The sequence below is a fragment of the Bufo gargarizans genome, chromosome 6 (assembly GCF_014858855.1).
Source record: "Bufo gargarizans isolate SCDJY-AF-19 chromosome 6, ASM1485885v1, whole genome shotgun sequence".
NCBI classification, from domain to species: Eukaryota; Metazoa; Chordata; class Amphibia; order Anura; family Bufonidae; genus Bufo; species Bufo gargarizans.
The window spans coordinates 32,168,680-32,186,950 of NC_058085.1; the positions used below are offsets into that span (position 1 = coordinate 32,168,680).

The 18,271-nt window shown below is 44.6% G+C and overlaps 1 protein-coding gene across 1 annotated transcript in view; it reads right to left on the reverse strand.

Annotated features, from left to right (window-relative positions):
- Window positions 1-14,430, reverse strand: part of LOC122941924 (zinc finger protein 84-like) — a 55,736-nt gene extending 41,306 nt beyond the window's left edge. Inside the window, exons 1-6 of the mRNA XM_044299423.1 lie at window positions 14,342-14,430; window positions 2,171-2,299; window positions 1,862-2,041; window positions 1,657-1,780; window positions 1,479-1,573; window positions 690-792 (exon numbers count right to left, since the gene is read on the reverse strand). Of these exons, the coding sequence (XP_044155358.1) occupies window positions 690-792; window positions 1,479-1,573; window positions 1,657-1,780; window positions 1,862-2,041; window positions 2,171-2,299; window positions 14,342-14,377 (667 nt within the window). The 5' untranslated portion in view covers window positions 14,378-14,430. The remainder of the gene's footprint in view (window positions 1-689; window positions 793-1,478; window positions 1,574-1,656; window positions 1,781-1,861; window positions 2,042-2,170; window positions 2,300-14,341) is intronic.
- Window positions 14,431-18,271: the final 3,841 nt, after the last annotated feature.

Below are 18,271 nucleotides of genomic sequence, written 5' to 3' on the forward strand. Positions count from 1 at the left end.
AAAAAAGGGGGGGGGGTAGTTACTTGCTCACTAACACCCAAAAATTGTCTGCTCCCCAATGGGGTTAAATAGTCTGTCAGACCTGACCTTCGGAAGAAGCCCATAGAAACGTTGGAAGAACATAAAAGCTCCAGCATGGCCAAAGCATCAATAGGGGAATGTGCACAGACCCTTACAACAAGACCTCCTTGAGTTTCTTGTATAAGTTTTTTTTTCTAGTCATTTCTCAGCACAGCAATGTTTTATTAAAAACCTATACAGCTGAACAAACTGACAGAACACAGAGCTTAAAGGGGGTTTCCAGTAGTAAATTAGTGATGACTAATCCTCAGAAGAGATAAGAATATCTGAATGGTAGTCCTCTGACTCCCGCCACCCCCTCCAGTCAGCTGTTTGAAGAGTGTGTGGTGCTCAAGTAAGTGACCATTAAATACCCTACTGTATTTTTGGTTTGATCACTCTCAGACTATATGACGACCAATCTGTCAATGCGACATATGGGAGCCATATTATTTTGATTTATTCAGTGGTACTTTTGTCTCCATGCAGTGGTCACCACTTAGTTTTAATAGTTATTAAGAAAAGTTATATTTTATTCACAGTTTATTCCACTTCTTCTATAGAGGAGAAAACCATCTTTAAAAGTATCTAGTGGGTCTTCTCTGCTTTATTTAGTGGTTACTACTCACCTGGGCGTTTATCTGTAGGAAAGTCCTCTATACTTTGCTCATAACCCCTCACATATGTCTTTGTAGGATTAATATTGTTCAGATCTTCGCCCGGATTCACAAACTGTGAAACAAATATTATAGAAGTCATCAAACTGTTGGAGAAGTCGTTTGGAAGATCAGTAATTAGAATGGCAACCAAAAATGGCCAGACAGCAGGAGATATCTTACATGGTAACATAGTTGATAGGGTTGAAAAAAGACATAAGTCCATCAAATTAAACCAAGGGATAGGTGGGGACGCGAATCCCAGAAGGAAGTGATACTCAGATTTCTACACATTTTCATAAACATTAATGTTGGTTACTTTTAAGTTTATCTAAACCCTTTTTAAAACTGTCCACTGTTCCTGCTGTTACCATGTACTGAGGAAGTCTATTCCACAGATTTACAGTTCTTCCAGTAAAGAAGCTTTGACGCTTCTGGAGACTGAACTTTTTCTTCTCAAGTCGGAGGCAGTGTCCCCTTGTCTATTGAGGGCATTATATGACCCAAATATCTGCAGGTCTTCTGTATAAATCCAACCTTTTAGTTTCTTATTCCAACCAGCAGTCTCCATAACTAGAAAATTTGAGAAGATCCAGACTACATGTGATGTCTATGGTCAGCTGTACTCCTGCCATCTCCTCCTTTCTCATTATACAAGGATAACACATATAATACTGGTGGATAAAACAAAAATTAACACAAGATCTTCACAGTCTTCTACAGATCAAAGGGGACATTTCATGAGACCATATCTCCATCTACCTGATCATCCTGTGGGACATTGTGATGTTCTTCAGAACCATCCTGTGGAAGAGGAGGACTGGGACATCTCTCTGCTGTTCTTCTCTCTTCCTTAACTGTAGGAAACACATCCAGTGACTGAATTAATTCCTTACATACAGATAATGAGAGGACGTGTGTATTTAGTATTTTCGACTACCTAGTGATGTGAGGGGCCGATGATCCTCCATCATGATGTCCTTGTACAGATCTTTGTGTTCTTCTAAATACTCCCACTCCTCCATGGAGAAATAGATGGTGACATCCTGACACCTTATAGGAACCTGACAACAAAATTATACAGTCATCACCCAGATCCCTTCATAGCTTCCTGTATAATGTCCTAGCACTCCCAGCAGTGTCACCTCTCCAGTCAACAGCTCAATCATCTTGTTGGTGAGTTCTAGGATCTTCTCTCTATTGATTTTCTCATGTATCAGGGGGTGAGGTGGAGGCCCCATGATTGGGCTCAGGGTTTTTCCCCATTCTTCAGACACAGGGGCCTGACAACTCCCAAAAGAAGTCTTCTTCACCACTGTGTAGTCCTGGTTATGGAAAGACACAGTAATAAATATCACTACTTACATCTTCAGAGTCCCTCACCTCTCCAGTCATGTCCATCTGTTAGTAATATAGATAAGATTATGCAATGTGACATCATCAGAATCTCTTACCTCTCCAGTAAGCCGGAAGAGGATCTCTTGGGTGAGATTTATTATACGCTCCGCCATCTTGTCCCTGTCCATCCTTGATGGGTCAATCAGGAGAAGGATCTTATATAGAAAATCTCCACCGAGCAGATCCTATATTGTAAGATACACAGAAACAGCTCCGCTGCATACACTCTGTAACTACATCCCAATGCAACACTTCAGGTCACCCAGTACCAATCACAACAAGAACAACAAAGTCCTGAATACACTGAATAGCACCCAGTCATGTGATTCCAGACTCCTACCATACACAGTGTAGGAAGGCGCAAGGGTCCGTCATTGACGGAAGGTACGTGTCACCGAGGTTCCTGGCCTTGGTGAGATAGGAACCCGGGAATTTTGTGTGTCAACGGCAGCTAGTGCTCGCTGACACTGTTTTACTTAGTGTGACTGTAAAGCCAATCCTCGCTGGATCTTATTGGGAGCAGCCATAGAGCAGGTTTTGGGCTAGGGTTTAAAAACCCAGCCAGCAGCTCAGCTGGGTGTGGAATGAACCTCTGGGTGATAGTGGAGCTCTGTGTTTTGGGAGCTGAGGAGTTCTGCCATACTGCAAGGCTGAGAGCTGCCAGCTGGAAGCCAGGCACCCTAAGGCCCCTTTCACACGGGCGAGTTTTCCGTGCGGGTGCGATCCGTGCGGCGAACGTATGGCACCCGCACTAAATCCTGACCCATTCATTTCTATGGGGCTGTGCACATGAGCGATGTTTTTAACGCATCACTTGTGCGTTCAGTTGAAATCGCAGCATGCTCTATATTTTCTGATTTTGACGTGACGCAGGCCCCATAGAAGTGAATGGGGTGTGTGAAAATCGGATGGCATCCGCAAGCAAGTACGGATGCCGTGCGATTTGCACGCATGGTTGCTAGGAGACCATCGGGATGGAGACCCGATCATTATTATTTTCCCTTATAACATGGTTATAAGGGAAAATAATAGCATTCTGAATACAGAATGCATAGTAAACCAGCGCTAGAGGGGTTAAAAAAAAATAAATTTTTTTTTAACTCACCTTAGTCCACTTGCTCGTGAAGCCGGCATCTCCTTGTGTCTCCGCTGCTGATGAACAGGACCTGGGGTGAGCTACTCCATTAAATAGAGCCTAAGGACCTTCGATGACGTCACTCCGGTCATCACATGATCTTTTACCATGGTGAATCACCATGGTAAAAGATCATGTGACGTACCATGTGATGACCGGAGTGACGTCATCGAAGGTCCTTAACCTGTATTTAATGGAGCAGCTCACCCCAGGTCCTGTTCATCAGCAGCGAAGACAGAAGGAGATGCCGGGCTTCGCGAGCAAGTGGACTAAGGTGAGTTAAATTATTTTTTATTTTTTTTTAACCCCTCTAGCGCTGGTTTACTATGCATTCTGTATTCAGAATGCTATTATTTTCGCTTATAACCATGTTATAAGGGAAAATAATACAATCTTCAGAACATCAATCCCAAGCCCGAACTTCTATGAAGAAGTTCGGGTTTGGGTACCAAACATGCGCGATTTTTCTCACGCGAGTGCAACGCATGACAATGTTTTGCACTTGCGCAGAAAAAATCGCGCATTTTCCCGCAACGCACCCGGCTCTTATCCGGGCAAAAAAAATGGCGCCCGTGTGAAAGAGGCCTAAAGCCTGCTGTGGACTTCCAGGTGACATGTTTTTGAGTTGTGTGGACTTTTGCTGTGTGAATTAACATGAGGATTCCTGCGGTGTGAATTAACACCAGAGCCCTGCCAAGTATTGTGTTTATTTTCTGCCTTTTTGTGTGAATAAACACTGGGCCAGATTTATCATTAGCTCAAGTCAGAATAATGGAGTGAAAAAGTCGCACATTTTTGCGCGATCACTAAAACTGCGCAAAAATTTGCGACTTTTTTCTGCTCTGCACTATGCTCGCCAGTTTTCTGTGTAAATTTATCTCTAGACAGATTTACTATTGAGACTATTTAAAAAGTCGCAAAAAAGTCGCAAGAAATTGCGCAATTTCACTCCAGTGAGGACCATGCTTATCTTATGAGACTTTTTAATAGAACATGCGACTTTTTCGTAAAGACGTGCGACTTTTTCGTAAAGATGTGCGACTTTTGTAAAGCTGCTTACTGACGGATAAACTGCTACCGTCAAACCACATTCATTACAGTCTTAAAGGGCCGTTCATAAATCTGACTTGGCTAAAACTGACTTTAGCCATATGTGAAAGTGGAGTGAGCTGTCAGAGTCATGATAAATCTGGCCCACTGACTTTTGCTTTTCTACCGTGGATTTGCCTCTGTATTGTGTCTGCTTACCCTGCCTACCAGAAAAAATCCCTACAATTGGTGGAGGATGCATGCAAGCGCAGTGAGGCTGGCGAGATTGACAAAATATTTTTGTTTTGCACACAGTTGTATATCATTTATCAAACCGGCTAGATTCAAATCGGTGTCACGTGACGAAATGAATGCCCTCGTGTAGGCTAACCTGCAGCAACACTGGGCTAATAAGCAGCAGTAGGAGACCAACCAGTTGCCGCTACAACATGTAATGGCTTTGCAGACAGCAGGGGCAACCTCAAGCGTACACGATGCCCGGGGAGCAGTCCATGCAGCGATCCCTAAAATGACCCCCGCAGACGACGTCGAGACCTACCTCCCGATGTATGAGAAAGTGGCCACCAGGGAAAAGCTGCCCCAAGACCAGTGGGCTGAGGTCGTCGCTCCTTTTCTGACATCAGAGTCACAGCGGGTGTTTTTCGACTTGCTGGATGATCAAGCGGCCGACTACGCAAAGCTAAAGGGGGAGATTTTGGCAAGACTGGGGGTGAATGTGCTGGTCTGGGCCCAGCGGGTGCATTAGTGGGGGTTCAACCCAGCAGAGCCCGTGAGACCCCAGTATTTTGACCTGCTCAACCTGTTGCAAAAATGGCTACAACCTGACGTGCTGAGCCCCACTGCTATGTTGGACCGGTTGTTAGCAGACAGGTTCTGGAGGGCTCTGCCACCCCGTCTCCAGCCAGGTCTCTCCAGGTAATGCACAGGAGATGGTCGACCTGGTGGAGTGCTATGAGGCTACCCGGAAACTTACATGGGGGTCCTGTTAGAAGGGAGGGCAGTCAAATCCCGTAACTCTCCACCCCGGACCCAGCAACCGGTGCCCACCAAACCTGCCCGGGATGTAACCCCTGTGAACCCTGCTCCAATACTCTGCTGGCGGTGTTGGGAGCCTGGCCATGTTCGAGCAGATTGTCCACGTCAGGGGGAACCCATGGACACGAACTATGGCTTCCATCAATCATTATATGCCAGAAAACTGTGTGCAGTGGGTGCTCAGGAGTCTCTGAACCACCTCTGCCAGGTTGAGGTGGGAGACCCTCCAGCGGAGGCTCTGTTGGACTCAGGAAGTCTGTTGACCCTGGTAAGTGCTTCCCTGGTACGCTCCGCTAAGTACACTGGCCGTAAGGTCAGAGTCATGTCTATAGATGGGGATTTAAAAGACTATCCTACTGCTATGGTGTCTCTGTCTACGGTTTCCGGCAGGTGGATCCGCGAGGTGGCTGTCGCAACCAACCTACATTATGGACTTATATTAGGGAGAGACTTCCCAGGTTTCACGGCACTGTGGCCTGTTCCGAGAGTGACTGATACGCATGAGACAGATGTAACCCTAGCAGAGTGGCCCGGTTCAGGGGGATGTCCAGAACCCTGGGAACCTGAGTCCAAAGGGCCAGCGGTAGGGGTGACCGCCACTTCGGTGGAAGAGGAGGAGACAACCCTGCTGAGTGTAATGGTGGGAGACATGGAGGACTTGCCACTGGGGCCTGAGCTGGCAGACCTCAATGTGTCAGGGGATAATTTTAGTACCGCGCAACACTGGGATCCAACCTTATCCCGAGCCTGGGAAAATGTACTAATAATAGATGGTGAACCACAACAACCAGGGGCAGTCAGTGTTCCCCCGTTTTGTGGTCCATCAGGATATGTTGTATCGGGTAAATCAGCTGCGAGGTGAATCCGTTGAACAGTTGGTTGTGCCCCAAGCTTGGTACCCCTCCCGATCATCAAGGTACCGTTTGAGCGAATCGCTATGGACCTGGTGAGTCCTGTGCCAAAGTCCACTAGGGGACACCAACACATTTTGGTTGTCCTTGATTACGCTACTCGGTACCCGGAGGCAGTGCCACTACGACATACATCGGCGAAACTTATAGCTAAAGATTTAATGGAGATGTTCTCCCGAGTGGGGCTACCTAAAGAGGTCCTGACTGACCAGGGGACCCCTTTTATTTCCAAGGTCATGAGGGAACTCTGCAAGTTGCTGCGTATGAAACTGTTACGGACGTCCGTGTACCATCCACAAACGGACGGACTGGTTGAAAGGTTTAACAAAACACTAAAAACCATGTTAAAAAGGGTGGTGACCAAAGATGGAAAGGATTGGAACCTTCTTCTGCCCTATCTCATGTTCGCAGTGCGAGAGGTGCCCCAGGTCTCTACTGGGTTCTCGCCCTTCGAATTGCTATATGGCAAGCATCCTCGTGGCTTGTTGGACGTAGCCAAAGAGGCGTGGGAACAACAACCCACTCCGCATATAAGCATCCTTGAATATGTTACCAAGATGCAACAGCGGATAGAGGCCGTTTTGCCTTTTGTCAGGGAAAATATGGAGGCTGCTCAGCGAGCCTAGTCGGCAGGCTCGGGTCCGGAACTTTAACCCGGGTGATCGGGTTTTGGTGTCAACCATGGACAGTAAGTTCCTAGCCAGGTTGCAGGGGCACAACGAGGTACGTGAAAAAATTGGAGAGGTAAATTACAAGGTACACCAGCCGGGAAGGCAAAAGCCGGATCAGGTTTACCATGTTAATTTACTAAAACCTTGGAAGGATAGGGAAACCTGTACGGAAGGGCTTTCTTGGACAAGAGATTCCGGCTCCTATGTCTGATGCAAGAGAAGTGGTTGCCACAATAAAAATTGCTGACAGCCTCTCCTCTAAACAGGCTCAGGAAATCAGGGAGTTCGTTTGTAGGAACACGGATGTGTTCTCAGACCTCCCAGGACGCACTTCCGTAACCCAACATGACATTGTCACTGAGCCTCAGGCAAAAATCTGGGCAAAGCCATACAGGGTACCAGAGGCTCGGCAAAAAGCCATCTCGGAGGAAGTGCAGCTCATGTTGCGGCTGGACGTCATTGAGGAGTCTAAAAGTGAGTGGGTCAGTCCTATAGTCTTAATTCCCAAGCCAGACGAGACGTTACGATTTTGTAACGATTTTCGGAAATTAAACGAAATATCAAAGTTTGATGCATATCCAATGCCTTGGGTAGATGAACTAACTGAGAAATTAGGCCAAGCTAGGTATTTTTCTGTTTTGGACCTCACCAAAGGGTACTGGCAGATACCCTTGATGGAGGCTGCCAAAAAGAAAACTGCCTTCATTACACCAGAGGGGCTGTACCAGTATTATGTCTTACCCTTTGGCCTGCATGGCGCCCATGCCACTTTCCAACGTCTAATGGATATTGTACTTCATCCACATCAGCGGTACGCCTCGGCTTACCTGGACGATATTATCATTCACAGTACCGACTGGGAAAGTCACTTGCCCAAAGTACAGGCCGTAGTGGACTCCCTTCGTAAGGCGGGACTAACAGCTTACCCAAAGAAATGTGTAATAGGCTTAGAAGAGACTAATTACCTTGGGTATGCCATTGGGCACGGAGTCATTAAACCCCAAGTAAGCAAAATAGAGGCGATACGGAATTGGCCCCAACCTGCCACCTCTAGACAAGTAAAGTTGTTCCTGGGAATGGTGGGCTATTACATGAGGTTTGTCCTCCATTTTGCCAATTTAGCGGCTCCGTTGACAGGGCTCTTAAAGGGAGGGAAGTCCATGATAGTCCGCTGGAATGACCAGGCGGAAGAGGCTTTCTCTGCTTTGAAGTTGGCCCTGTGTGGGTTCCCGGTTTTGGTGACGCCCGACTTCAAGAGGGAATTTGTGGTACAGAATGATGCCTCCGAAGTAGGCCTCGGTGCGGTAATGTCTCAGGAAGTCAACGGGGAGGAGCATCCCGTTGCCTTCCTCAGCCATAAGCTCACTCCAGCAGAGACCCGGTACAGTATAGAGGAGAGAGAGTGCCTTGCCATCAAGTGGGCACTCGAGTCTCTCCGCTATTATCTGTTGGGGAGGAAGTTCCGTCTGGTGACCGATCACTCCCCTCTCAAGTGGATGAGCCAGGCCAAAGAGAGGAATTCTCGGGTTACCAGGTGGTTCTTGTCGCTGAAAAACAGTAGAACAGTAGAACACAGGGCAGGCCGGTTACAGGGAAACGTGGATGCCCGGTCCCGAGTACACTGTCTGGCGTGTGTTCGCCCCTTCAGGGTTGAACAAAGGGGGAGGCATGTAGGAAGGCGCAAGGGTCCGTCATTGACGAAAGGTACGTGTCACCGAGGTTCCTGGCCTCGGTGAGATAAGAACCGGGAATTTTGTGTGTCAGCGGCAGCTAGTGCTCACTGACACTGTTTTACTTAGTGTGGCTGTAAAGCTAATCCAGGCCCGTTCTTATTGGGATCAGCCATAGAGCAGGATGACTGGCTGTTTCCCACGTCTAGGCCAGGTTTTAGGCTGGAGTTTAAAAGCCCAGCCAACAGCTCAGCTGGGTGTGGAATGAACCTCCAGGTGATAGTGGAGCTCTGTGTTTTGGGAGCTGAGGAGATACTGCAAGGCTGAGAGCTGCATGAGAGCTGCCAGCTGCCAAGCTAAGTGCCCTAAAGCCTGCTGTGGACTGCCAGGTGACGTGTTTTTGAGTTCGGTGGACTTTTGCTGTGTGAATTAACACAAGGATTCCTGCGGTGTGGATTAACACCAGGGCCCTGCCAAGTATTGTGTTTCTTTTCTGCCTTTTTGTGTGAATAAACACAGACTTTTGCTTTTCAACCGTGGTTTTGCCTCTGTATTGCGTCCGCTTACCCTGACTACCAGAGCAAATCCCTACAACAGTCACATATTCTTGACATCATCACAGGTCCTTTACCTCCTCCAACAGCATAGTCTGGAGGACTCCTCCCACACATGGTCAAATGGGTATGACATCATGAAAGTACCTCTAGCCCACTAGTCTCCCCCATACATGTAGTGTCCAGCAGTGCAGGTGGAGGTATGTGTACAGTCACCGCCCTTGTGTGTCAGGATTACTGGGGATGGGGATCAGTAAGGCTGTGGACGCCTTTCATCATTTCTTTTGATTGAATTCTATGTATTTTTCATGGTATGATGGAATTATTCTGTGAGCTGTGGAGGATTTATTTCTACACATTATTTGTACAATAATTCTATGCAGTAAGGTACATAATATTAAATATAACATAAGACTTATTTCCACTGTCGTAAGATTTATCTGAAACAATATAGCGGCTTTTATTTATGTTCTGTATAGTGGCTTTTATATACTGTGCGCTGGTAATTATTCATACATTATTTCTATGCTTTACAGTGGCTTTTATATACTTGTATGCTGGTAATTATTTGTATATTCTTTCTATAATGTATAGTGATTTTTAGATACTGTATGCTGGTAATTATATGCAGGGTGGGCCATTTATATGGATACACCTTAATAAAATGGGAATGGTTGGTGATATTAACTTCCTGTTTGTGGCACAATAATATATGTGAGGGGGAAACTTTTCAAGATGGGTGGTGGCCATGGCGGCCATTTTGAAGTTGGCAATTTTGAATCCAACTTTTGTTTTTTTCAATAGGAAGAGGGTCAGCACGAGATGTGCAGCACCTGAAACTATGTATACTGGAAGCCTGTGCTAGCATTTCTCCTGTGGTGTTGCTATCAGTGTGTGTAGAGTGGGAGAAGAGGGTTGATTTGACAATCCAACACAATGGCCAGCACATTCAACACATTTTATAAGTGGTCAGAAACTTGTAAATAGCTCATGAAAGAATAAAGTTACGTTAAAACCAAGCACACCCTTGTTTTTCTTGTGAAATTCCCAATAAGTTTGTTGTGTCACATGACCCTCTTCGTTGGGTTCAAAATGGCCAACTTTAAAAGTTGGATTCAAAATGGCCAACTTCAAAATAGCCGCCATGGTCACATCCCATCTTGAAAAGTTTCCCCCCCTCACATATACTAATGTGCCACAAACAGGAAGTTAATATCACCAACCATTCCCATTTTATTAAGGTGTATCCATATAAATGGCCACCCTGTATTATTGCTATACGGTGTAGTGGCTTTTAGATACTGTGTACTGGCAATTATTCATGCAATGACCAGGTTTGAGGTGGCCCCAATGGTACTCTGGGTCCCGCGGATACCGTTGAGGTGTCACCATGTGTTGCTACCTCCAAAAGGGAAGGTAAGGCGTGGTGCACCTAAATGGGAAATAAGTTAGGATCTGCAGTAACCAGTGTGCTTCTTTACTAGGGGAATTCAGGCACAAAACAATACCGGCGAGGCATAGGGCTGGCTTCTCCAATCTTCTTCCCTGGCAGAAAAAGGGATTGATGCTGAGGAAAGGTCTGAGCTATCTATCCCTTTCACTCTCTCAGAAGACAAGTACACTGGTGGAAGGCTGGAGGCCACAGACCGAAGCTCAGTAGTCCGGGTGGCCATCAAGCTCTAGTGTGAGAGGGAAACCCCACACAGAACATAGGAGGGAAAGGGGAAATTAAATAAGGCCTGAAAACTAGGGAAAGAAGATGGACACCTCCTAGTGAATACCCTAATCAAAGCCCTGACTGACTACCAGTATGAACAGACCCCAGAGGTAGGCAAGTTCATAAACAGGAATACCTAAAGTCCTATCTAACCCTAAAGGACCCTGGTATCAATGACAGGAATGAGACATCCTGTTCCTCCAAAAGGAAGGATGAACAGGATTCTCCCTAAGACCTAATACAAAACAACAAGGAAATGCAACACACAGAAAAGCCAAAATACAAAGGGAAAGGTAACACTTAACTTCCAAGAAGCTATGGCAGCACCAGGAACTCAGCCGAGATCCAAACACCAGCTATCCACAGGTCCAAAATAAGTTATAAACCACACAGGATTGTGGGAAAAACAACTATAAATAGGGAAAGATAAATGACCACAATAGCAACACCTGGAGGTTAAGGGTGTGGCCAGTACCAGGAACAACACAGACGCCTATGGATCCACAAGGTAAACATGTCAAATAAAACCACGTGTTGTCAGTCTCAAAGATCTCCTGCCACTCACCGTCACGGGGATGCCCATATGTCTCAGTATGTCCGTGACAGTGGCTCTCTGTTCACAGGGCTGTGTCCTATGGTCTGTGGCTCAGCGTCTTCTTCTAGTCACTCATGCAGACTGGCAGAGTCTTCCCCTACAAGCTTTGATCCATAACTGCAGAACACTAGGGGCTCTGACTGCTCTCCTTATATACAGTTTCAGCTAGACTGAACTCTTCTAGTGGGAGGGTTGGAGTGGAGAAACTCAGCACAAACCAATACAAAGTTACCACTCCTTTCTGTCATAGACTTACATTAGAGCTTCAATGATACTAAATGGCACAGCAGTTTTTCCAGACAAAAACAAGTTTCCAGACATAACAACAAAGCTAAACCAGACAGTCACAAGGTCAGTCTGTCTGGTTATGGTGTCAACAAGTCTGACTTTTTCCCTCCAAAACATGTTCTTCTTTAAATCCTATAGTAGCTGTGGAAAGTTACCAGCTTCTCCTCCCAAAAATCTTTCAGAGTTCATTAACACTTTTCATAGAGCTTCGCAAATACAGTGATAATAAACATAATATATCAAATAAAACAGTGCAAGTTAACCCTTTAAAGTGAAAAAAAGTAAGAAGTTTATAACTTTCATTGGCGAAACAGACAAATGTCCAGACCTCAAAGTACGCATATTTTTTTTTTCTATGCTGTATAGTGGCTTTTAATTACTGTCTGCTAGTAATTATTGATATAAAATTTCTATAATGTATAGCGGCTTTTAAATACTGTATCTAGGTAATTATTCATATATTCTTTATATTCTGTATAGTGGATTGTATATACTGTATGGTGGTGATTCATATATTATATCTATACTATATATTGGATTTTATATACTGCATATTGGTAATCAGATTATTTCTATACTGCATAGTGGCTTTTATATACTGTATCCTGGTAATTATTTGCATATTATTTCCATATTGTATAGTAGCTTTTATATACTATCTGCTGGTAATTATTTGTATACTGTATAGTGGTCTTTTTATACTGTGTACTGTTCTCATAACCCTGGAGCTGCCTGCTCCTGTCTGTCTTTTTTCCCTCTTGCTTATTGAAAGCGCTTTGCAAACACCAGCTCACATTTACTAATGTGCGTCCATACTGTGGAATCTTAGGTGTGAACAAGTGCCTGATGCTGATATATTTCATTGCCTATCCTCCTATACTGATATATTTCATTGCCTATCCTACTATAGGATGTAACTGAAATACTTTGTGCTTGTTCCCCAGGGAGAATATATATAATCCCTAGTGCTTTAGGTGATGTATAGTTGGTTGGGTCGTGTTTTATGAAGTGCTTTGCCTAATGCACTTGCAATGAGATTGGTGAGAAAATCGTGACCATGAGCTGATGAGAACCACTCACTATTGCATTTATACATTTCCTGGGCAGTGGTCTGCTTAGATAGACTCTCTATGGTGGACTAGGTTGCTCTGAGACACCGTGGCCAAACCACACAGGGAGCCACAGACATTGATATTGAGTCCCTCCCTCCCTCTTCATATGTTTAAGGGTTTATGCAGAGGCTTAAAGGGGATATCAGGGATTTTCGTATTGATGTTCTATCCTCAGGATAGGATGTCAATGTTAGACCAGTGGGGGTTTGAATCCCGGTACTCAGCTGTTTGAGGAATGTACAGCGAGTGCCGCAACATCCTCACAGCACCGCACATCATGTAGTGGTTGGGCTTGGTATTGCAGGTCCATTCACTTGAATGGAGCTGAGCTGTGCCAAGACCACTTGACCAATGTGTAGTAATGTTACTGGCCTAGGAAGAGGCCTAGGCGCTCACGGAGATCCACAACTCCACAAGATTGGCGGGGATCCCTGGAGTCGGAGCCCTTTTTCTGATATTGATGACCTTGATCCTTGTACAAGAAATTTGGGTCAAGACAAAGTCCGGGCGTCAGGAATTGTGATTTTTATTTAATTTTTATCAGAATTTTGCCTAGGGTAAATCACAAAGAATGGATGTGCTGTCTCTGCTCCTTTTGTTCTCTGACAGATTTTGCCTAGGGTAGCCCACTAGCACTAGGTTCTGAAATGTATGGCTTTATGGGATAGTCCTGGGGAAAGTGAGATATAATTACACTGTACAGGCACATTTTTGCTACACTTACGTCAGCGCACTTTACAGAGAGCTTGAGCCTTTAAAGGGGTTGTCCAGCCGCTAATATTAATGACCTATCTTCAGGATAGGTCATTAATATCTGAAAGGGGGGAGGTCCAACACCCAACACCGCCCAATCAGCTGTTTGACAATGTGATGGCACTCCATGCCTCCTTGTCTTCACACTACATCTCGTCTCCTGTGGAGCAGCGCCATAGTGTAATTACAAGCACTCGCTCCAGTCACTTGAATGTAGTGAGTACTTGTATTGCACTGCACTTCTGAGACATAGTGTAGTGTAGTGAAGAGGGAGCGGCACTCACATGGAGCGACACCTGCTCTTTAAACAGACCCCCGCTGACCAGATATGGATGAGCTATCCTGACGATAAGGCTTCTACATTAACACACATTTGCATATGTTAATTAAAGGACAGGTGCAGTGGATTCATGCTGATGATTTATCCTTAGGATAGTCTATTAAAATCTGATTGGAGGAGTTAAGATTCCCGGCATCCCCGCCAATCGGCGACTCGTGTGAACGCGGCTTCTGCTTCAGAATTGTTTCGCTTATAGAGCAGGTAATTGTGCGAGCAGCTGTAATTACTCTGCACTGTATCTACAAGTGACACCACGCAGAGGTAACTGTGAACTGCAAGCAGCAAACACAAGCACTGCCACCTGATGGACTAGAGGTCGGGAGTCGGACCCCGCCCATCGGATATTGGTGACCGATCCTGAAGACAGATCATCGATATACCAGCTCTGTACGTTACCTTTAATGGAACGGTTCTATTAAAAATACAAGTCATCCTGCAAAAATTATAAAAAATAACAATCCCCCCATGTCAACAGTGACTATACACATACCTCCAGCTTCACACTACATGTATGGGGGGAGAGACCAGGGGGCTAAAGGACCTTTCATGATGTCACAACCATGTGGCCATGTGTGGGAGGAGTCAGATTCTATGCTGTGCTGATGTAGGTAAAGGACCTTTCATGATGTCAAGACCATGTGACCATGTGTGGGAGGAGTCAGGATCTGGGTTGTGCTGCTGGAGGAAGATTGAGATTCCTCAGTGGTTGATACCTTTTAATGGCTCACTGAAAAGATGACGATGATTGCAAGCTTTTGAGGCTACTTGGACCTCTTCCTCAAGCACCTTTATTGTGTCATCGCCATCGGTACAAAAATATGTTTTACTTTAACAAAGCTGTGGGAGGAAGTAAAGGACCTTTCATGATGTCGTGACCATGTGTGGGAGGAGTCAGTGGAGCACATGACCCTGTGCTGGTTGTGGTCAGTGCTGGATACCAGTAGGGTTCTCTGAACTGTTGTGTTAGACACACGTCTGATGGCCCTCTGGGTCATTTTGGTGGTGAGCTGCTCCACTGTAGAGTGTCGGTCCGCCCTTGTGCACCTTCATAGCCGATGTTCACCTTTCACCTCAATGGCACGTGGTGCTCTGCAGTTTCCACATCACTTATTCTCAATGGTACAATTTGTCCGCTCAGGATACACTTTCACCACAGCAGCACAAGAACCGTTCACACTTTGCAGTGTCAGAAGTAGCACCACCAGAGGCCCTAAAGCCAATAATCTCCCCTTTTACCAATGACTACAATGAGGGCTATGTGTGCAGAGCCTATCACACACCATATGTACCCACCAAACCGACTTACGACCTGGGACTTCCTTCAGGAAGTGGTCAGAAGAATGAGACTGGACTGTGTATACACTATATATATATATATATATATATATATATATTTAATAATCTTTATTTATATAGCGCCAACATATTCCATAGCGCTTTACAATGAGGGGATTCAAGTACTAACTGAGTCATAAATAACAGCAGCAAACAGGTCAACAAGAGGAATGAGGGCCATGCTCGCAAGAACTTATGATCTATTAGGAGATGTGGGTGACACAAAAGGTGACACAATAAGTAAAAAGAGCTTGTTCTGTACATTGGTCCGACCATCTTAACTCAATAGGGGAGTAGATATAAGGCTGCATGAGCCAGTTACCAGCTGATATCTGTAGAACTTCTGAGTGCATGGGGTGTGGTGGATACTGATGGATCAGGTTCTGAGGAATTATCCTGAAGGGGGGTGTGAATGGCAAAGGATTAGATCAGGGGATGCACCTGGCTAACCTAAAAAGATGTGTATTTAGGGAGCATCTAAAACTATGAATATTATGGATTAACCTAATTGTTTGGGGTAGGACATCCAGAGAACTAGTGCAGCTCCGGAGAAGTCTTGGACACGGGTGTGAGAGGTTCGGATTATGATGGATGTTAGTCGTAAGCCATTAGCTGAACGGAGAGCTCGGGTAGGATGGTAGACAGAGGTGAGGGAAGAGATGTAGGAAGAGCAGCACTGTGGAGAGCATGGGTAGGATGGTAGACAGAGATGAGGGAGGAGATGTGGGGGGTGCAGCACTGTGAAGAGCCCGGGTAGGATGGTAGACAGAGATGAGGGAAGAGATGTAGGGGGTGCAGCACTGTGGAGAGCCCAGGTAGGATGGTAGACAGAGGTGAGGGAAGAGATGTAGGGGGTGCAGCACTGTGGAGAACACGGGTAGGACAGTAGACAGAGATACAGGAGAAGATGTAGGAGGATGGAGCACTGTAAAGAGCTGTGTGAGGAGAATGAGCAGTTTAAATATATAGTGGCATGCAAAAGTTCTACATCCCTGGTCAAAATTACTGTTACTGCAAACAGTTAAGCAAATTGAAGAGGAAACAATCTCCAAAAGAGGACACATTCCCTATGTACAAAGATTAAAGGTAAAAACAGGCACTCACCATCTGGTAGGATGTATAAATTGATAATTTACTCCATACAATATGTTAAAATACACTATAAATCAATAAAATATCCATGCACTGTAAATAAAATATCCATACACTGTAAATATATAGCTACTAACTTCTGGTATCTTACTTGTTGGTATATTTCGTTTGGAACATATAGTTGAACTGCCCTATACCATGTGGTACAATCAATAAACCTTGTGCATAAATGGCTATGTGCTCCTTATTCATATACAGCTGCGCAAATTCATATCATAAATGGTGTAATGACCCCAATTTCTGTGGAGTTGGTGAGGGTAAAGTATCCGCGGTATTATAAATACAAATTTTTTTAAAAAATTATAAAAAAGTATGGAAAGTATGCAATAAAGATCTTGAAGAAAAGTGTCACAAAACTGTAACAATAGTATCCCAGTCAGTGTCAGTTCAATGCTCCCAGTCAGTAAGACTTTGATTTCCCTGAGGGATAGGTATTGCTCATAGGGCTAGCGTCTGGGGCGTCCCCCTGATGCACACCCTCTTACCTTACCCTTCTCAGGATATACTTCGGATGGAGTTGCTTGATTTAGACAGGATCGGTATTTCTGTCTCTCGATACCGGTGCCACGTACAACATGAAATATCCACCAGACCTCGGTGGTGAGTTGCCTTTACTTTGGACTATTTTGCTCGTGTTTCTCGGCGTCTCACGTGATCTTGCTCTGAGATCATAAGATTTTGCCTTGCCCGAGTATCAACATCCCAGCAACTCTAGCGTTGTCACGTGATTGAGCAGGTCAGGTGATACCGCTTGCGCTTCAATGGGTATAGATTCAGTCTTTATGGTAAAAGACAGTAATGTTAGATAGTCTTTGTAAGATTTTAGGTGAGTAGTCTTTCTCTCCGAAACAGCCAGACGCGTTTCGAGGCATCAACCTCTTCCTCAGTGGCTTCGGTATATGATACAACTACCCCCTTCTTTTATAGTGTGTGGCTTCAGAACCCACCTAAAACCTGACATGGGTTTGCAATACATTGGTAATATTCATCCAACATTATACCATACTCTCCCACTCTATCATGATGGACTTATTGCATATAGTAAGAAAAAGTGTACAAAAAATGCATAAATAAATCCAAGGAACAAGAAAAGAGAAGAGCATAAAGTCACATTTGCGTTTTTACTATAATTGGTTGCGATTCTTACTCCACCTTTTTGTTATCCATTATGTAGTTCATTTGCAAACGGATAAAGGTGGAGAAAAGCAAAGAAAGGCAACCAGGAGCTAATGAGGCAGAAAAAGCGAAAAAAACGCACCTGTGTTTTTGGTGCACTTTAGTTGGAATTCTTATTTCCTTCCTTTCATCCTCCTTTTCTATCCATTTTTTGGCTTACTCTATTCTCTTTTCGTTTTTTTCTGTTCATTACAATAGTTCCTCTATATGTAGGATGTATCCCAGTGTATTTCTTCCTGAGAGATCTTTATATTAAGGTTGAACTCTACACACTATGGCATTCATATTTTTATTTTCTAGTGTTCTCATTATTTCCCCATCTGTATTCATAGAGTTTTTTGTACTTATAGAATCTGCGGAGATGTCTGAGGCACAAAAGAGCCAAAAACGCAATGAAATCCAAAAAACGCATCTGCGTTTCTTTTGCGTTTTTGATGCATTTTTTGGGATTCTTGCTTCAATGTATTCCCAGATAAATATTTTCTGTTCCACTATTAAATAGAAGGGGATCCTAACACATAGGGATACTCATAATGTTGTTTGGATCTGAAAACGCAGTTGCGTTTCCATTACATATTTGTTTATTTATTTATTTGATCTTCTATATTTGTTGGTGATTTTGTGTGTTCTAAGGTTGTATAGGGGAAGGGAGCCTCCCACCGA